Source organism: Mirounga leonina, unplaced genomic scaffold, assembly GCF_011800145.1.
Source record: "Mirounga leonina isolate KUSES-001 unplaced genomic scaffold, KU_Mleo_1.0 Mir_200, whole genome shotgun sequence".
NCBI lineage: Eukaryota > Metazoa > Chordata > Mammalia > Carnivora > Phocidae > Mirounga > Mirounga leonina.
The window spans coordinates 12,997,956-13,019,936 of NW_023270503.1; the positions used below are offsets into that span (position 1 = coordinate 12,997,956).

The 21,981-nt window shown below is 36.3% G+C and overlaps 1 protein-coding gene and 1 pseudogene across 6 annotated transcripts in view; one reads left to right on the plus strand and one right to left on the minus strand.

The window, feature by feature from the left end:
• The window catches only part of INTS2 (integrator complex subunit 2), a 56,826-nt gene that overhangs the window by 2,106 nt on the left and 32,739 nt on the right, over positions 1 to 21,981 (minus strand). For 5 of the 6 annotated variants that reach the window (XM_035026684.1, XM_035026688.1, XM_035026687.1 and 2 more), the window contains 9 exons: positions 16,693 to 16,797; positions 14,320 to 14,484; positions 12,600 to 12,801; positions 9,089 to 9,214; positions 4,894 to 5,092; positions 2,596 to 2,847; positions 1,919 to 2,026; positions 1,686 to 1,791; positions 65 to 241 (listed from right to left, as the gene is read on the minus strand). In XM_035026684.1, coding sequence (XP_034882575.1) covers positions 65 to 241; positions 1,686 to 1,791; positions 1,919 to 2,026; positions 2,596 to 2,847; positions 4,894 to 5,092; positions 9,089 to 9,214; positions 12,600 to 12,801; positions 14,320 to 14,484; positions 16,693 to 16,797 — 1,440 coding nt within the window. The remainder of the gene's footprint in view (positions 1 to 64; positions 242 to 1,685; positions 1,792 to 1,918; positions 2,027 to 2,595; positions 2,848 to 4,893; positions 5,093 to 9,088; positions 9,215 to 12,599; positions 12,802 to 14,319; positions 14,485 to 16,692; positions 16,798 to 21,981) is intronic. The other variant, XM_035026689.1, reaches the window with a different exon arrangement.
• LOC118025358 lies at positions 21,309 to 21,460 on the plus strand (annotated as a pseudogene).

A 21,981-nucleotide genomic window follows, 5' to 3' on the forward strand; every position in this document is an offset into this window, starting at 1 on the left:
GGAAAGGAGTTTGGCCTTTATGTTTGAGATATTAAAGCAACTTTGAAAATCAGTTCCTACTTACGTGTGATAATTGGATCGATGTCTCTTGTCTGAGTAGCAACATCAGAGGCACAGACTTGCCCGATCTGGATCAGCAAAGACATAATATCCTCATACAGTGGAGGAAACGCTCGACAGAAAGAGACCAAACTTGGCAGAGTTGGCATGAAAAAAGCATACCGCTTAGCCTGTGTTAAAACTGTTGGAAAGAAGTTAAACAATTTTTTACTTTACAGCTATAAATTCAACATGCATGGCCTATTAAATATACTAAGCACCATGCTCTGTGCTGAGATTACTAAGTTGTCTGATATATCCTTCAGGGAGTTTACAATCTAATAGTCAGCCATCATCCAACCTATAAATTCTTATTCTGAAGCACTGTGATAAGTGTATTACATGCATTATTTAATTTAATTAATTCTCACAGTTTTATAAATGAGGAAAGTATTATTATGACACCTCTTTTATACAGGAGAAAAACTCTTAAATAAACCATAGATTAAGAAACTTGTTCAAGGGGGCACCTGGGTGGCTCAGTCAGTTAAGCGTCTGCCTTTGGTTCAGGACATGATCCCAGGGTCCTGGGATCGAGTCGCACATCAGGCTCCTTGCTCAGCGGGGAGTCTGTTTCTCCCTTTCTCTCTCCCCCGCCCCGCTCATTCTCTCTCTCTCTCTCAAATGAATAAATAAAATCTTTAAAAAAAAGAAAGAAAGAAAAGAAAGAAAGAAAGAAAGAGAAAAAGAAACTTGTTCAAGGCTACACAACCAGTTAGTAGTAGAGTTGGGATTGAACTCAGGCAGTTAAAGCTCTTAACCACTAAAAATAATAAGATGTGAATACGATGAAAAGAAAAAGGAGCAAAGCATATGGGAGCACAAAGAAAGAATATGAAATTAATAAGTCATAACTTTAAAAGAATGAATTATACTTCATATCTTTTAGAGTAGTTTGTTTTCATACTATTTTACTCTACAAACCAGACAGCGATTAAAACATTAGGGTATGTTTTAGAACTTAAGGAAACAACAAATATACTTATCTCTTATTTACACATCATGATTATATTTTTCTGGAACACTAAGCCTTTGTAATAAATTTAATTTGCCTTCTACTGACCTAATGACATTTAGAAAGCAGATCTGATTTTCATTTGTAAAATATGGAAAGCTTTTTTTTTTCTCTTAAAATTTTATTTATTTATTTATTTATTTAGAGAGCGAGCATGCATGTGTGCGAGCAGGGGAAGGGGCAGAGGGGGAGAGAATCCGAAGCACACTCTGCACTGAGCACAGAGCCCAGTGTGGGGCTCAATCCCACGACCATGACATCTTGACCTGAGCCAAAGTCAAGAGTCAGATGCTCAACCAACTGAGCCATCCAAGCCCCCCTGGAAAGCTTATTATATTTACTTAAATCTATATATAATTAGTCACAAAATGAAAGATACAATTTGCCTACCTACTCATCTCCTTTACACTATAAATCACATTTGTAATAAAAAAATTTTCAAAAGAATAATTGAAAAAATGGTGTAAATTAAACTATTAGTGACACAGAAACATCATACTCCTAAATTCAGTAAAAATATGTACTACTTTATGTTAGAAGTTCTTGTTACTGATGTTGGTTGGCTACACACCTGTTAGCAAAGTTCCCATGACATTCACAGCTAAGCGAGCCACACTGAGTGACTTTGGTAATGCATACTGGATACACAAATGAGAAAGCAACTGGATAGCAAATATCTGCAATACAAAAATCAAAATGTTACATGTTTCTGAATCCTTAAGTATTAAATTTTTTTTAATATTTGATAACTAGCAAGACTGGAGGGAGATTAAATTTTTCCTAAACCCCCAAAATGCTCATTACCTGTTTTTCAAGTTCTGGCTGTGCAATAAGCTCAGGTATGAAATCCAGACAGATGTGCATAGACGGAATACCTGCGACGGTTAGAGGTAAAAGCTCACATGGATAACCCTATCTCAACAAGAAAGGGGGAAAGAGAAAAAAAACTATGAGTCAAATACAGACAAAAATACACAGGGAGATTTTCTTCCCCTTCTTTTTTTTTTTTTTTAAGATTTTATTTATTTATTTGACAGAGACAGAGACAGCGAAGAGGGAACACAAGCAGGGGGAGTGGGAGAAGGAGAAGCAGGCTTCCCGCGGAGCAGGGAGCCCAATGCGGGGCTCGATCCCAGGACCCTGGAATCATGACCTGAGCCGAAGGCAGACGCTTAACGATTGAGCCACCCAGGTGCCCCGAGATTTTCTTCCTTCATGTAAAAGTTGCTCAGAAGGCTACAGTGCCCTACATGTTTCCTGGCGTTTCACCTTTATGGTGCACCAGAATAAAAGTAAATTATCTGAATCTATTAGTGTGAAATAAAATCTAAAAACTCTGGATTTGGGGCCATACTGCAAAGGACCATGATCATTTGTGTGATCTCTGATAGCTAACTGATCCCCATTAATATAGTAATCAAAGCACTCCCCCCCTCAAAAATCAAGGTCAACCATATAAGCATTGTTCTTTGAAAACACACCTGAAAGTGAACAAGTTTAGCAATGTTAGGATCAGCAATGTACATCTGGTGCAACAGACAACAGATAAGGCACTGAACTTCTCGAAGGTTACAGAGCAAATTGTCTTCTCCTTCCTCCATTCCCTTATTTGAAGCACTGGTAGTAATAACACTTCGAACATTCCTTAGCAAGCTGTCTGGATTGACACCCTTTGCTTTCTCTTCTTCAGTAGGTAAGCAAATCTCCAAGAGAATCTGGACAGCTGCACTATCCTACAAGCAAATAAAACAGTAAATTTAAGAAGTTTCTGAGAATTTCGTTTGAAAACCAAATCTAATTTTGTTCTCACATGAACAAAAGTGGTAAAATAACTGTTTCTTAAATTTAAAAAAAGGAGGTACTTTTAAGAGCAAATGTGAGCAATCTATAGGGCAGTGGTTCTCACCTTGTTTAGGGTCATGAAAACTTTTAAGTCTCTGAAGAAAACTACATACCTTCTCCATACAAAAATTAACATGCAAACAAATATATTGCATAATTTCAGGGTAGTCACATATCACTAAAGCAGATCCAGTTTTATAACATGTACTAGAAGGGCATTCTGATTCAGTGACATCCTAAACAGGGCCTAAGCAAAAAAATGACTTCTACCAGAATCTCTTCTTTCTTTCCTCTTAAATTCCTACATCTCCCAAGATCCTATCCTGTATTCCCCTCTTTTTCTCACCTGGCTTTTTTTTCTCACCAATTAATTAATTCCTCTGAAAATGGTGGTTAATAATTAATGCCTAAACGTCACTTCCTAAAGCTTTTTTTCCCTTTTAATTTGAAGATGGGCTCTTTATGGCCCTGGTTTTGCAAAGAAAAATTCTGCCTTACCATCTATTCCACCTGTACAACTCACTGTTGCTCAGTCTACAAGCTTGAGTGTCATTTCATAGAACAGTAATTTCTTGAGGGGTGATCCACCTTTAAATGTAGCAGCTCCTACATTTAAAGGAGAGCTATAATCACTCTTATCTAGCAGGAAAAGGTAACAAAAAAATGAATATATGACATGTATCTCTGGAAGACAGCCACTGCCTGGAATAGAAGAAAACAATTACTTCATCTAATTGTTTGATGAATTTGATTATAAAGTAAGGTTAGCTTTATTTTATAATTATCATTCTTGGGTCAAAGGGTTTTTGGTTTGGGGTTGTTGATTTGTTGTTTTTGTTTGTAGACTCTGGTGCCAGGCTACCCAGGCTTGAATACTAGCTCTGCCACTTATTAATGTGTAGCCTTGAGCAAGTGACTTACCTCCTTAAGTCTCATTTTCTTAATCTGTAAAAACAGATGATAATACCCCCTACCTCATAGGTTGGCTATAAAGAATAAATGAGTTAATATATATAAAGAACTTACAATAGCATTCGGCATATAGTAAGCATTATATAAATGGTAGCTATTATGATCCTCAATCCCTTATCTGAAATTCTCAGGGCCAGACTTATTTAGAACTCAGAATTATTTTTTCATGTAATATTATATAATATCTCCAGCAGAGACTAGGGTAGCACACAGTGCAGTCAAACATATTCACATTTCTGCAGCAAAACAACATTCACAATAAGTGGGATAAGGCCATAAATAGCTTCGTATCAATTCAGGTCAAGTTTTGTCACAAATGAGATCACATCAGGTCAGGTCTTTCTGCCAACTGAATTACCAAAAAAATGCTTCAGTTTTCATAATTTTTTATCTCTGTATCATAGATAAGGGATTGTGGCTATATATAATTACTTTAATTCCCCTTATTGCCAATGAAAATATTTCAGAAGGTATATTTCAAATTAAGAAAACATTTCTACTTTGAAGACCTCAAATTGCTTAACATTTAATCATCTCACATCTCCTGCCTTATTCAAAAATTACTAAAGGCTTCAGTAAAATTCTACATTGTTATAAAACTTTTCTAAATATAAAACTGAACACTTTATGTTGTCATACTATTTACCACTACCTGACATCTTATTATGTACACTTCTTGTTCTGTTTGTCTCCACCATTTGATTTTAAAAAACAAAAGTTTTATATTTTGTTAAAATATAAATCTCATTTAAATGGCTATTAAACTAATATCATGAAGATTATTCCTAATTTAAGTAATATAGTCCATCTGATCTTCAGAAGCAAAGGAAACAGCATTATCGTACATTCTGTAATGAAAGATGCACAATATGTCACCGTTGTACATAAAGGGCTATCATATGCCATCTATTTAACTAATTATATTAACAGTGAAACCCATGCATTTCTTGACTAAATTTTATTACCTGAGCAGCCAGTAATGCATTTTTCAATTCTTCTCTGGTAACTTCTGGGCCATCAGTTTGCCCAACTAAACCTATTGTATTATTCTGGGAAGGCCTATCTTGCTCTGCCGTTTCCTTCAGATGAGCACTAAGGTAGGCTTTGGATGCAAGAAGATATCCATTCAACATGTGTAGAGTAATATCCATCAGTGGGGGGCATCTAACACAGAAAGAAGAAAAATACATGAGAAAGAATATATATTTATAAATTAATCAGAATATGATCAATCAGTCCTGAACAGTACCTGAAAAACCTAAGAGTAGTAACACTCTTCCACTAAAATATTTATTCTAAAAATAAAAGTTTAATATTTGTTTTATCCTGTTTTTCAAGATTATATTGAATACTGAATATATATTAAATATTATCTATTTCATCTTATCAGCTAAAACCAAATATAATGAATGCCCTAGAGAAAAGATGTTTTTGCAAAAAAATGGCACTAACAGGAAGTCTCTTAAATAGGAACCTGCAAAGCAGCTGTCCTAAGAAGAGAAATAATCTATTATTGATAAGATGAAGTAGACTAGAACAGAATATTTATTCTTTCTACTCCTGTTTCTTCTTTGGAGCAAGACAACTTGCTATTCCAAAAGTGCTTCATCCACTTGACCTGGGATAAGTTATTTACTGAGCCTCAGTTTCCTCATCTATAAAAAGAGTAGTTATTCATAGCTCAAAGATTGTTACAGATTAAATAAGAACAAATACAAGAATTAAATATAAAAAAGGAAAAGAATGGTAAATTAGCAACCACTAATATTTAAAAAGCCAAGCCCTGGGGCAAGGGTGGCTCAGTCATTTAAGCATCTGCCTTTGACTCAAGTCACGATCGGGGTCCTGGAATCCAGCCCCCACTGCACTCTGCGCTCAGTGGGAAGTCTGTTTCTCCTTCTGCCCCTCCCTCAACTTCTGCGTGTGTGTGCGCGCGCGCTCTCTAATAAATAAATAAGATCTTTTAAAAAAAAGCCAAGCCCTTAGAATAACCTGATAATGCCACGTCTCAATCTATCACAGAAGGAACTAGCATGCATGCATAAACAAGCAGTATAGCTGTGTTTATAACCATGTAACGATGGAAACAGCTTAAATGTTCATCAATGGTTTTTCTGAAATGTCCACATTTTCTACGATAAACATCTCTATAGTGAAAAAAAATATGTGTCAGTATTAAAAAACTGGCCATGTTTCCAAAAATCTCAAGCTCCACTCCAAAATTCTGAATCAGAGTCTCTGGATGACAAGCCTAGTAATTTACATATGGGTTACTATGCACCAGTTAAAAAAAATGAGTTAGAATTATGCATATCAATATGGAAAACATATGAACAACAGTAAGTTTTTTTAAAAAAGAACAAAATAGGGGCGCCTGGGTGGCTCAGTCGTTAAGTGTCTGCCTTCGGCTCAGATCATGATCCCAGGGTCCTGGGATCAAGCCCCACATCAGGCTCCTTGCTCAGCAGGAAGACTGCTTCTTCCTCTCCCACTCCCCCTGCTTGTGTTCCCTCTCTAGCTGTGTCTCTCTCTGTCAAACAAATAAATAAAATCTTAAAAAAATAATAATAATAATGCTTACAATATAATACTACTTATGTTTTTTTAAACCTCTGAAAGAAAAAGTAAGTATTTCTACTTATAAATTTGTAAATACATAGAAAGTGAAGCTACATACACACTTATGACAACAAAGTTTCCTCTGGGGAACAAAGGAAATACGATATTGTATCTCCAAGAAATTATCACCTACCTTCAACAGTTATCGACACATAGCCAGTCATTTCCCCTACACCCCCATCCACTTTCCCATCACCATCAAATGGTTTCCCATCACCATCAAAGCAAATCCTAAATATTATATATGTGTATATCTTCTTACATTGTTTGATATTTTTATTTTTTTATTTTTTATTTTTTATTATTATTTTTTAAAGATTTTATTTATTTATTTTGAGAGAGAGAGAATGAGAGAGAACACATGAGAGGGGATAGGGTCAGAGGGCAAAGCAGACTCCCTGCCGAGCAGGGAGCCCGATGCGGGACTCGATCCAGGGACTCCAGGATCATGACCTGAGCCGAAGGCAGTCACTTAACCAACTGAGCCACCCAGGCGCCCCCTTGTTTGATATTTTTAAAAATCATGTGGATGATCACTTGGTAAAAAAATCTAAATTTTAAAAAATTAACAAAATTAAAAGGCAAAACAGAACAAAGGAAAAACTGTAATATAAAGAGCTAATATCCTTTATGAAGAACTCTTTCCAACTCAAAAAAGATAAGCATTTCAATAGAAAACTAAACTAAAATACAAAAAAGAGATATCAATAGCCAATAAGCATATTAATATTCAATCTAAAATACAAATTAAACTGAGAATCAAATTTTCACTTATCAAATTGGAAAATATTATATAAAGTAGTGAAGTACAATATCAAACACTGCTTTGAGAATGAAAACTGGTTCAGCCTTTCTAGATGGCAGAATGAAAAAATGAATATGAATCAAAATATGAATATGAAAAATATGAATCAAAAGTCTTAAAAATGAGCATGTTACTTTTGCCCCCATAATTCCATTTTTAAGAATCTGCTCTGGGGCACCTGGCTGGCTCAGCTGGAAGAGCATGCAACTTTGATTTCAGGGTCCTGAGTTCGAGCCCCACATTGGGTGTAGAGATTACTTCAATAAATAAACTTTAAAAATAATAAAATATAAAAAAAAAAAAAAGAATCTGCTCTAAGGAAATAGTACATAGAATAGTCACCACAGTACTATTGATAATAACAAAAAACAGAAATAAACAAAATGTCCAACAATAGGGATTGGGTTAAGCATAGCATATCTATGTGGAATAATATGCAGCCAATTAATATCAGAATATCTACTACCGTGGGGAAAAGTTTGCAAGTTAAGAGAAAATCCAGGCTACGAAAACATATACATTATGATAGCAACTTCCTGAATAACTGGAGGCAATTCAGGTGAAAGGTTACTTACTTAAACGGATTTTTAACACTGATAAATTGTTTTAGAAGTTGCTCTTTTCTGGAAGTGTTATTTAATGCTATTTTTCTTTTATTAGATACTTAATGTCATTTAAACTGTTCATTCTCCTGACTCCTATTTCCTGAGACCTTGATCTCACCAAACCATACATAGCTGATTCTGCAAATTTTGTCACTTCATGAATGTCATCCCTTGGGTTGAGGACAGATGACTACATTCATAGAGTGTGTATCCTAGTTAAGTATTCTTTAATTCCAATTTTTTTCTCCCCTAAACCATCTAATGCAAAGCTTCTCTTAAGTTACCACCTAAATGACCTCTTTAGCCTAACATTCAAGGCCCTCCGTAGTCTGACCCCTACCTTGAGATTCCAATTCTAAAGTGTGCTCCTCTCAACAAATTATCCCTCCATTCCAAGCCTTTTTCATTTGTGCTTCTATACTTTTGCTCACACTGTTCCTTTTCCCCCACAATGCCTTCCTTAACCCCTTACCCCCCTCATTATAGTGTCTGTTCATCCAAACCCCATTTCTATCCTTTAAAAACTACTCAGGTCCCCACTTCCTTTACATCTTTCCTGAACCTTTAATAGCATCCACTTACTAAACTATTCATCTGCATATGACCATATTATTTAACTTTTCATGTATTTGCCTTATTTCTCCATACAGGTGATAATCACTTTAACCTATGTATCACTGATATTACTTAGCACAGCAATAGGAAATTCAAATATTAATGATCTGAATTAATTAAATCAGCCTCTTGAGGTGAAGCCACTTCAAAGCAATTGATTAAGTTCAGCAACTGGCAAGGAATTACAGACAAATGTGGAATCAATGAAGCTAATATCACAACTGAGGATGCGGAAAAGATCACAGTTTTAATGCATGTAATGGTTCATAATAGGCTAATTTTTAAAAGCCTTTTTAAAAAATGCTAGCAACAAGGCTAGATTTTACTAATCACATATTAAATATTAAACTGAATAGTTCTTGGATGTAGACAAAACAAAAACAAAAAACCTCAGAGCACACACTACCAATTACCTGCAAGAACACTAAGACAGATGTTTAAACTGAATTTCTTCCATTTCTTTTGACTCTCCAAAGTATAACTCCAGAATAAAAATGAAACTCAAATGACACATACCTGTGTACCCTCTGATCACATCTTAGGACAATGAGAGGATCTATCATCAGGTCATTCTGAGTATACTTTTGTTGTCGTACAAACTTTATTGAAGGCTGAAGTGCATTAACTGTCATTACCCACAGCCTGACGAGAAAATAATCACATGTTCAAAAACAGCTATATTATAGTTGAAACCTGCAGCCATCCAGTCCTAACACAGAAGGATATATTCAGGAAAAAATTAAAAAAACAGGTGTGAAGGAACTTGGAAAAATTAAGAATTATAGAAATCTAACTTATTATGATGTCTCTAAAACAAATGAAGATAAAACCGTAAACACAAAGCAGTTTCAAAAATCCTCACAGTTGTAATGGAATAATCATGGCATAAAAAATAAAAGTATGAATTAAAACCTTAGCACTTTGAAACTGTATCTGGCCGCATAAATAAGCCATGGATCTGTTATCATCATAAAATCTCCAATGTGAGAAGCCACTTTGAGATTAGACATCAATAAACTCTAAAAGTGATTACTAACCTGACTGCACATGAGAATTACTAAGGGATATGTCAACAGGAAGGGTACCTGACCTCTTACAGTGAAGCCCAGGAATCCATCAGCCCCACCTTGCACACAGAGCTTGCCCACTCTTTAAATATGAGTGGTCAGCCAAGAGTCATCAGACATTTAAGGAAAGCATCTAGTTTGAGAAAGATTAAAATATGCAAATAGGAAGAAACTTTAAAGAAACAGAGAATGTAGGGATGAGAAACTTTTTAAAGCCTATAATTAACATCCTTAAAGGACAGAATATTGTACATATGAAACAAGAACAGGAGGCATTTAAAAATATTCAGGTAAGGGACACTTGGGTAGTTCAGTCAGTTAAGTGTCTGACTCTTGATCTCAGGGTCATGAGTTCAAGCCCCATGTTGGGCTCCATGCTGGCATGGAAAAAAGATGGGGCGCCTGGGTGGCTCCATCGGTTCAGCATCTGCCTTCAGCTCAGGTCATGATCTCAGGATCCTGGGATTGAGCCCCACGTCGGACTCTCTGCCCAGCAGGGAGTCTGCTTCTCCCTCTCACTCTCCCTCTGTGCTCTCTCTCTCTCTCAAATAAATAAAATAAAATAAAATAAAATTTTAAAAAAAGAAAAAAAACTAAAAATATTCAGTTAAGAAAGAACTCGTAGAGATTAAGAATATAATAAACTTTTAAATTCAAAAGAAAGATCAGAAGATAACATTGAAGAATACTCAAAGTATATTCAAAAGACAAATTTAAAAAGAAGAGAAAAAATTGGAAAATCAGGGGTTTTTAAATAAGAGGTTTAAAAGCTAAATTACAAAAAATTACAGAAAACAAAGGGAAAGAGATCACTGAAGAAAAAAAAAACATAAGAAAATGTCCTCAGAACTGAAGGCATCGGTGCCCAGACTAAAAAAAGGCCAAGCACCCAACACTATGAATAAAAAAAAACACACCAAAATACATCATCATGAAATTCCAGAAAACAGTGAAAGGAAAAAACCCTACAATTTAAGAGAGAAAAAACAATGGTCACATACCAAGGAGTGGGAATTGATATATCATTGGATTAATGAATAGCAACAAGGGAAGCTCAATTCATTCAGTAGAATGACAAATAAATAAGTTCCCTTAACACCCTTTCTCAGGAAGCAACTTAAGTGTGAATTCCACTCACTAAAATGAGGAACTACACCAAGACAGAGAAAAACATGGAATTCCACAAAGAAGAGAGACAAAATCAATTCCAGGATGGCTACTGTGCATGTCCCAAATTAAAACATGAGGATGGAAAGCTATGAAAGGAATGTTTCCAAGAAAAAAACGTTACTGATACGTTACCTGATGTGTTATAACATAAATGTCCCCTCAATAACAGAGTTTAGGGATGAATTAGTTATTGATACAAAATGAACACAAAAACAGAACAAAAAAACAAAAAAAAACCCACCAAAGTAAATGGAAGAGGGAAGTATGAACTCAGGGTTCCTGTGTGAGGTATGAACGAAGGCAGTTGTATAAGAAAGAAATTGTAATCAAAGGATATTGCATGTGTCAACTATAAAAACAGCACTGTTGTAGTCATGATAATAGGCACACTGAATACTGCTTTGACCAAAAATTTTGGTATTACTCTGTTGGGAGAAAGGGAGGAAGGGAAAGTGTGTGTTGGGGGAAGAGGGACTCACAGGGGAGGGAAACAGGTAAGAGGGCTAACACTTCATCTTGTATAGTGCAAAGTCACAGATAATTTCTAAATTGGAAAGTCAGAAAATCATAGTAATTATAGGTATGTTACTGAGATAGATGGGAGGATATAAATGCCAGAATAAAAAGGTTAAAGAGCTGAAAACAGCTGTCTCTGGGGAGCAACAATCTTAAAATGGAAAGGAATATACTATTTAAGTTCTTAAGTTATGTGCATTTATTTATTTGATATAAGTAAAAATTAAATTTAAAAAGCATAAATATGGGATGCCTGGGTGGCTCAGTCGGTTAAGGGTCTGTCTTCAGCTCAGGTCATAATCCCAGGGTCCTGGGATTGAGCCTCACATTAGGCTCCCTGCTCAGCAGGAAGTCTGCTTCTCCCTCTCCCTCTGCCCCTTTCCCCCTCCCTGGCTTGTGCAGCTCTCTCTGTCTCTCTCAAATAAATAAATAAAATCTTTAAAAAAATTTTTTTAAATAAAAATAATAAGCATAAATATTCCCAGACTTATTGAATCAAAATCTCAGTTAAGTCCAGCCCAGTATTCTGGGTTTTTTTAGAGCAGACTAGGTGTTTTTTGTTTGCTTTTCTATTTAAAGGGGTTTTTTTGTTGTTTTTATTTAAATTCCAGTTAGTTAACATACTGTGTAATATTAGTTTCAGGTGTACAATTTAGTGAATCACCCCTTACATACAACTCCCTGTGCTCATCACAAGTACACTCCTTAATCCCCATCACCTATTTAGAACAGGTGTTTTTGATGCAATAGATGGGAACAGGAGAGACTCATCTTCCTAAAGGCACAATAATTAACCCAGTGTTCTCTAAATTTTATGTGTGCTAGAATCACTCAGGAAATCCTTAAAAAAAAAAACACACTAATGGCTAACTCCCACCCACAGACATTCTGATTTAATTAGCGTGGGTTACAACCTGCAGATCAGGAGTTCTAAAAGCTCTCCAGGTGATTTTAATGTGCAGCAGAATTTGAAGCCTCAGCAAGGATTGCAAGACATGTGGTGATCTAAGTCACAATTAGACACAAAGGACTACATGTGAGAATTCATTTTTAAAGAACTTTCTCAAGTTGGAAATACTTTTAAGATTCCTCTGCTTCTTAAAATAAAGTTTATTCTTTTCCTTAAAGTTATAACAGCTCTTTAATTAGTGGTCTTCAGAATGGACTTATACTGTCAGATAATCAACAATTTTTTTCAACATTTAAGTTTAGGTTATTGTATACAATCACTGCTATATGCTTATTTATTACATGAAACAATATACTGAAATTACCTTCTAGGCATCACAGTATTAAGAACCATCCACAGTTTATTGACGGTTTGAAGAATTCGCCGTGGAACCCCTGAATTCAATAGCTGGTTCATATTGGATGTTAATACTTCTGCATAAGGTATAAGTTCACTGGCAGAGAGTAGAGTCAAGTGTTCTAGAATCTGCATCACTTGTGTGTGACTTACTGGGACGGCTGAAAATGCTAAAAGGAAAACTTAGCAGTCATGATCTAAATTCTATACAACTTACCAAATAATATTTGGTAATACTTTCCTATCAGACTACATACCACACAAATCAAGGAAACACTGTTGCTGAAAAGGAGTAAAACTTTCAATCCTGGCCACAAGTTTTGGCTACACTTAAAATAAGGGCCTAAGAAAAATTCATGTTAAGTATACTTATATCATAAAGATAAGAATAATCATAGAGATAAAAGTTATAAAAATCCCATTTTAAAAAACACATTAGTGACCCAAAGACAAATGTCATTTCCTTGGTGATTCAGACTAATTTTAAAAATTGACTGGAACATGAAAATATACCCAAGTAGTGCTTTTAGTAGTAACATTCAGTAAGATTCAAACTTCTTGATATTTTCTGTCTGGGTGGCCCCCTTTATAGGATGTAAGTATCCAGCAGACTGCTGTTAGTAAAAAATTTCTAGAACTGTGATTTTCAATAGAATAGTCACTAACCACATCTGGCTACTGAACACTTAAGAAATGTAGCTAGTGCAAACTGAGATGTGCTGTGAGGATAAAATATATACCAGATTGCAAAGACTTTCTGTGGAAAAACAATAAAATATCTCATTAATATTTTTTATATTAATTACATGATGAACTGATAATATATTGATATACTGGGTTAAATAAAATAATTATTAAAACTACTTTTGCCTGTGTTTTACTTTTTTTTATAATTTTTTTTAAAGATTTATTTATTTATTTGAGAGAGACAAGACAGAGAAGAGTACAAGCAGGGGGAGAGGCAGAGACAGAGGGAGAGGGAAAAGCAGACTCCCCACTGAGCTGGGAGCTGGACGTGGGACTCGATCCCAGGACCTGGAGATCATGACCTGAGCCGAACGCAGATGCCCAACCATCTGAGCCACCCAGCTGCCCCTGTTTTTTACTTTTTTAATGTGGCTATAAAAAGTTTAAAATTTTATGTGTGGCTCGTATCATATTTCTATTTGACAGTGCTTGAACTTTATCCATTAACGCAAGTACATTGCTCTACTCCATAGCATTTATTTCTCACCAGTTTAGGACCTTCCTAAAACCACATGACCATATAACACAGAAACTATGATAAAACAGACACAAGCAAGTCAGAAAGAAAAGTTAAAACTCCTGGGCACCTGGGTGGCTCAGTCAGTTAAGTGTCCAACTCTTGATTTCCACTCAGGTCACAATCTCAGGGTGGTGAGATCAAGCCCCAAGTAGGGCTCCCCTCCCCTGCCTCAGTGCATAGTCTGCTTGTCCCTCTCCCTCTGCTCCTCCCCCAACACATGCGCTTTCTCTCTCTCTCAAATAAATAAAATAATTTTTTTAAAAAAGGTTAAATCTCCTTAAACTCAAAGAAAATTACTTAAAATACATTGACCAAACACTGTTATATACCCAGGAAAATTCCGCATGTTTTTAAGATTTCAATGAGCCTAACATCTCTTTGTACTACTAAAGGGGTAAAAGGAGTATCCAATTTACTGTACCTTCTTGGAGTTGTTTAGGAGAGTGGTTTTTGGCATTATTAGTCAGTAGCATTCGCCTTAACAGGGCATCAGTCCCTGTGATTTCTTCTTCACAGATCCAATCATCCACAATGCATAAATGTGGGTAATTAGTTGCAAGGAGACGTAGTAAAGCAGAATGCAGCCCTTGAAAATTTACAAGAAGTCAACTGGATTCTTCATTCTCAAATACCAAAATCTTCTCTCCTCACTTCCCCTCTCCCTTGTCCTTTTCATTTACAGCAAACCAAAGGAATGTGCGCATCTTGTGCATGCATACTACCCTTTGAGGATTTGTTTGGTAATTCAGCCAGAGAATCTGCTTAAATAAAGATCCCCAAATGATTTGATACACAAATAGGTGGAAACTACTAGTTTTATAAAAAGTTCTCAAGCTTTCTTCTACCCTATCCCAACATAAAAGTCTCCAATCAGGAAACATTGTTTTACATAGCAGTAGTTCAAGAGTTGACTGGGGAGCAAAGAAAAAAAGGAGAAAAGAATGTCCATTTGAGGGAGATCATATATGGTCTGAGAAAGGCCTTACTCAGAAATTCTGATAGCCTACTACAAAAGAACACGTGTTCCCTTCCCACCCAGTTCAGAATCATTGCTACAGACGGGTAAAATCAAAATTGCCACCTTGAGTGCCTAAAAGATCTCAGGCACTCTATGTACATTTTTTCATTTCTCCCTAACGTCCCTTCAAGGTAAGCAATATTGTCTCCATTCTATTGCAAGGAAACAGACTGAAAGGCATTTATTAAAGTTCCCAGAGTCACACAGCTAAGTATGTCAGCCAACCAAAGCAAGTATGGATGTTACCTACAAGACAATGCATTTGTCTTCCTTCAAGAAGAGTTAAGGAAGCTCAAAAGGAATGGGAAACTTCCTTTTACTAAATCAAAGTATTCTTTCTAACCTTTTGCTTTTAGCACAGTTTGACTATTCATGACTATTATTTTTAATGATAAGTGGTTCTGTAAAAAATGTCTACTTAGATACATGAAGTACCACTATGCTAAGTGTTTAGCACATAAATACCTAATAAATATTGTTACTATATTATCATCCTCGTCAGAGTTGTAAGAGTAGTAGTAACAGTATTAGTTGTCATAAAAGTACTTTTCATCCAATAATCTCCTTATTATGCAACTTAGATCAAATCATACCACTTAGTCCCAGTAGGGAGAGTATCTGCTTCCTTTGTCATAGAAACTGATTAAAATTAATATTTCTGTTTGAAAAAATGCTGCAACAATCAAAAGTAGTATTGAACATTTAAATATCTAAATGCACAACTACATGTATAGTTAAGACTATCTCAAAACAGTCACAAAATGACTGCTTACCATAGTGAAAACTAACCTACATTTCATAATCTCTTCAATAAAATGTTATTACCAAATGTTGCCAAATATAACATGTTTATGCAAAGATATAAGTAAATAAATGCATACATCCGGTTAAAGGTGACCAAAGGTCATCTTTGTTCCTGCTTGAAATCAACCGTAACAAAGAAAGAAAAAGAAAACTCCAACTTCATAGAAACAAACAAAAAACCCATACTCAAACATTATAAAAAGAGCTGTCAAATTAAGAAAAAAAAATTGAATTTCAAAAAATGTTACTATATATCTATTTGACAATTTTACAGTAAAAAACATAGTAATTCCATGCTAAGGAATATTGTGGAGGAATTAAAAGCAATAAGGTAGGGGCGCCTGGGTGGCTCAGTCATTGAGCGTCTGCCTTTGGCTCGGGTCGTGATCCCGGGGTCCTGGGATCGAGCCCCGCATTGGGCTCCCTGCTCTGCGGGAAGCCTGCTTCTCCCTCTCCCACTCCCCCTGCTTGTGTTCCCTCTCTCGCTGTGTCTCTCTCTGTCAAATAAAATCTTTAAAAAAAAAAAAAAAAAAGCAATAAGGTAGATCTACATGTACTGGCATAAAAAGATTTCTAAGACTCGAAGAGGAAAAAACAAGTCTCAGAAGAGATAGGGTATAATGCCATTCATAGTTTAAAAAAAACAATTTTTTACTCATGTGTGTTTCTATTAGCTTCAACCATATGAAACTATATTTTTGTGGGTCAAAAAAAGTTGGAATACCTGCAATTTCATATGGTTCAACTTAATAGAAAAAAAGTCTAAAATTCCATACCAAAATAAAACTGGGTTTTGGGGAAGGAGGAATGCAAGTAGTAAGATAGTGAGGGGGGTAAAGAGGAATTTCAATCCTGAATGAATTGTTTGTTTTTTTTAAACCACTGAGCACATATTACACTTCATAACACTATAAACAGTAAGGTATTTTTTAACAATAAACGTTAGCAGTAAAAAACAAGGAAAACAAATACCTCCCAACTCCTGCTGCAGCCCTTGAGCCTGTCGAATAAGGAATTTGATAGGAATCTGATCCATTAAAGACGACGAATAGGACTTGGGCTTTCTTTGCATGGCGGCTGTCAAAGATACAAAGTGTAAGATAAGAACAGGGTAATGAACAACAGAAATCTTAACCTTCAACCTAAATGGAACAAAAACAACATTAGGTGACTTTTAATTCACTTAACCTGTGAATATACTTCACAAAAAAATGAAGAAATAGTGGATACACAGGAAGAGCAAGAACATATCTAAAGGCAGGATCTGGAAAATGCCTCCAAATTGAAACTAGTGAGGAGAAAAATTGTGAGAGAAGCCATCTGCAGACGTGCCCTACACTAAAACAAAAACAAACAAAACAAAATGAAACAAAACCCCCGATAAGTAAGTCAAGACTCTCCCAAATCTAATTAGAAGACTAAATTCAGTCATGATCATATGGCTTAAAGCTTCATGACTCCAACAGTCTTAATTTAATTATATGTTATAGTGGTGACTCTTTTTAAAGGAAGTTGGGCAATATGAATTTGACTCCCTTCTCTCACAACTTCCATCTTCAGCCAGCAAACAATTCCTTTTTTAAAAAAGACAAGTCCAGGGGCGCCTGGGTGGTTCAGTTGGTTAAGCGACTGCCTTCGGCTCAGGTCATGATCCTGGAGTCCCTGGATCGAGTCCCGCATCGGGCTGCCTGCTCGGCGGGGAGTCTGCTTCTCCCTCTCCCACTCCCCCTGCTTGTGTTCCCTCTCTCGCTGTGTCTTTCTCTGTCAAATAAATAAATAAAATCTTTAAAAAAAAAAAAAAAAAAGACAAGTCCATTTTATGGGCGCCTGGCTGGCTCAGTTGGTGGAGCATGCAACTCTTGATCTCAGGAGTCTGAGCCCCACATTGGCTGTAGAGATTACTTAAAAATAAAAAAAACCTCATGTTCAAAAACCTTCAGTGGATTCTTATATCCTACAGAGTAAAGGTAGATGCCAATCAACACTCTCTCTCTCTGTCTCATCTCCATCATATTCTTTTCTTTAAGATTTTATTTATTTGTCAGAGAGAGAGAGAGAGCGTACAAGCAGGGGGAGCGGCAGGCAGAGGGAGAAGCAGGCTCTCCGCTGAGCAGGGAGCCCGATGCAGGACTCTTTTCCAGGACCCCGGAATCATGACCTGAGACAAAGGCAGAAGCTTAACCAACTAAGCCACCCAGGAGTCCCTCACCTCCATCATATTCTATATGCGTGGCACCCTCATCTCACTCCAAGGTATTTTATTTGTATACCATAGGACTATATGAGAATTTCAAAAAGGATGTTCATAGTTTGAAAAAGCATATGCAATATACTAATTCTTTTTCAAATACAAACCACAAAATGAAACTCAATTTTTTTTTCTTTGGTTGAAGACAAGAAGTACATAAGTGCAAGTGTTAAAATAAAGGTTGAGAATTGGGGTGCCTGGGTGGCTCAGTCGGTTAAGCATCTGCCTTCGGCTCAGGTCATGATCTCAGGGTCCTGGGATGGAGCCCCATGGCGGGCTCCCTGCTCAGCAAGGAGTCTGCTTCTCCCTCTCCCTCTGCCCCTCCCCCCACTCATGCTCTCTCTCTCTCTCTCTAATAAATAAAATCTAAAATAAATAAATAAATAAAGGTTGAGAATCATTGCCTATACAGACCATATACCTTTTTTTTAAAGATTTATTATTTATCTGAGAGAGAGAATGAGAGTCAAGCACAAGCAGGGGCAAGGAGCAGAGGGAGGGGGAGAAGCAGACTCTCTGCTAAGCAGGGAGCCTGACATGGGGCTCGATCCCAGGACCCTGGGATCATAACCTGAGCCGAAGGCAGGGAATTAAATGACACAGCCACCCAGGCGCCCCACAGACCATATACCTTTTGACTAAACATAACCCCCTCTTGAAAATTAATAAATTAGTATCCTAGTTTCCACACCAATTTTGTATGAATTCCGTAAGAACATGTTTCAGAAGGCAGTTGGGCGCCTGGGTGGCTCAGTTGGTTAAGCGACTGCCTTCGGCTCAGGTCATGATCCTGGAGTCCCGGGATCGAGTCCCGCATCGGGATCCCTGCTCGGCGGGGAGTCTGCTTCTCCCTCTCCCACTCCCCGTTTGTGTTCCCTCTCTTGCTGTGTCTTTCTCTGTCAAATAAATAAATAAAATCTTAAAAAAAAAAAAAACAGACACATCAATGGAACAAAGGAGAAAGCCCAGAAATAAACCCATGCATGGTCGACTGATCCACAACAAAGGAGCCAAGAATATATAATGAGTAAAAGGACAGTGTTGAAAAAGTTTCAACAGTGTTGAAAAAACTCGACAGCTACATGCAAAAGAATGAAACTCAACCACTATCTAACACAACACACAATGATTAACTCAAAATGGATTAAAGACTTGAACACAAGACCTAAAATCATATGATTAAAAGAAAACATAGATGGTAACTCCTTGACTAGGTCTTGGCAGTGATTTTTTTTTTAATCTGACACCAGAAACAAAAGCAAAAATAAACAAGTGAGACTACATCAAACTAAAAAGCTTCTGCACTGGAAAGAAAACCATCAACAAAATGAAAAGGCAGGGATGCCTGGGTGGCTCAGTCGGTTAAGCGTCTGCCTTCAGCTCAGGTCATGATCCCAGGGTCCTGGGATCGAGTCCCGCATCGGGCTCCCTGCTCCTTGGGAGCCTGCTTCTCCCTCTGCCTCTGCCTCTCTCTCTCTCTCATGAATAAATAAATAAAATCTTTAAAAAAAAAAAAAAAGAAAGAAAAGGCAGGGGTGCCTGGGTGGCTCAGTTGGTTAAGCATCTGACTCTTGGTTTCAGCTCAGGTCATGATCTCAGGGTCGTGGGACTGAGCCCCCTAGGGGGCTCTGTGCTCAGCAAGTAGGACCCATTCCAGGAATATAAAGATATTAATTATATAACTAATTATATAAATAGACCAAACAAAATCATCTCAATAATTGCCAAAAAAAAATTTACTGAGATCATGACCAGTGCTAAAACCAAGAGCCAGACGTTCAACCAACTGCACCACCTAGATGCCCCAAAGCTTATATTTTAATAATTTTTTTTAAATAAGCTTTATTTTCTTTTTTTTTTTTTTAAAGATTTTATTTATTTATTTGAGACAGAGAGAATGAGAGAGAGAGAGCACATGAGAGGGGGGAGGGTCAGAGGCAGAAGCAGGCTCCCTGCCGAGCAGGGAGCCCGATGCGGGACTCGATCCAGGGACTCCAGGATCATGACCTGAGCCGAAGGCAGTCGCTTAACCAACTGAGCCACCCAGGCGCCCTATATTTTAATAATTTTAAAAAATTATTTCATTTATCTAGATGGGAAGATTTACTATTGTAAAGATGTAAATTGTCTCCAAATCTTTAAGTTTAACATAATTCTGATCAAAATCCTAATTTGATAATCTTCTTTGAAATTTGACAAAATTATAAAGTTCTTATGAAAGATTAAATATATGAGAATAGACAGAAATACTGAATAAGATCGGTTATGATGAAGGCACTGGAAATGTCTGACTTAAGAAAGAAAATCCAAAATCAGACATAGGTTTGTAGTAAAACTTCAATATACATCAAAGCAACCTTCCAAAATAATAGGAAAATAATAGATTATTCACTGTGTGATGTTGACAAATAACCAATTATAAAAAAATAAAATTGGATCTGTACTCCATACTTTACACCAAAATTAAAGGCATGCTTAAATTTTAAAAATAAAATAATAATGTCCTAAAATAATATATAGGTGATGAGTTATATTAACATTAGTACCTTGCTTTGGAAGATTTTCCTCCCCATAAAATTCTATAATTAAAAAACACCATAAACAAATGGTAACACTCAATATTATAAAAAGGCACTCACATCTTATACAAATGTGGGAGTCTATAATGGTATAACCTATCTGGAAAGCAATATGGCAGCAATTCATTTTTTAAATCTTGTAATTTTTCAAAATCTTAGACTTACTATTTCTATATCCAGGAATCTCTCCTAAGGACAGAAATAATCATACCTATATACAAAGTTCACTCTAAGGATATTCATTCCTCCGTTTATAACAGCAAAATTTGGAAATAATTTAAATGTCCAACAATAAGGACATAATACGTTAAGTAGACATATTTATAAAGAAATATTATACAGCTATTTAGAGATATCTTTAAAAATTTACTATAATAGGGGGCGCCTGGGTGGCTCAGTCGTTAAGTGTCTGCCTTCGGCTCAGGTCATGATCCCAGGATCCTGGGATCGAGGCCCACATCGGGCTCCCTGCTCAGCGGGAAGCCTGCTTCTCCCTCTCCCACTCCCCCTGCTTGCGTTCCCTCTCTCACTGTGTCTCTGTCAAATAAATAAATAAAATCTTTAAAAAAAAAAAATTTACTATAATAGGCAAATGTTTAAAATGTTTAAAATGTGTTATTAAGGAGAAAGGGTAGATTAAAAACATGTATTCTGGGGGAGCCTGGCTTGATCAGTAGGTAGAACAGGTGACTCCTGAACTCGGGGTTGTGAATTCAAACCCCACATTGGGTGTAGAGATTACTTAAAAATAAAATCTTGGCAGCTTTGTGCAGTGGCAGTATTGTAGCCAATGAGGTTTATCCGAGGCGCGATTATTGCTAATTGAAAATCTTGGGGCACCTGGGTGACTCACTCCGTTGAGCATCTGACTCCTAGTTTCCACTTAGGTCATGATCTCATTGGTCACAAGATTGAGCCCTGTGTCAGGCTAGCACTCAATGGGGAGTCTGTTTGAAGATTCTCTCCCTCTGCCCCTTCCCCTGGTAGCGCACGAACTCTCGATCTCTAAAATAATTAAATAAATCTTTTTAAAAAATAAATAAAAATAAAATCTTAAAAAAAGGTATTATGATTCTGACTTTGTAAAAGCTATCTGTCCAAAGATTGAAGGGTTTTCTAGCAAAATTCTAATGGTGATTAGCAGTAGAATTATGGGTGGTTTATACTTTGATATTTTTACTTTTCTCATTTCCTAGATATTTTTCCAGTAAACACACCTTCTAATACATGGTTTTATCTTAAAAACCAGTTCCTTTGGATTAAGCAAGATATAATTAGGTAAATAATGAAGTAAGTTTTTAAAATTCTTATACTGTTACTCTAAAATATGGTTATATAACTATTAGAATTGCTTTTCATCAAAACTTTATTTTAAAGCTCTGAAACTTGAAGCTGCCAAAAAATAATATTGGTCACTGTTTGCTTAAAAGTTAC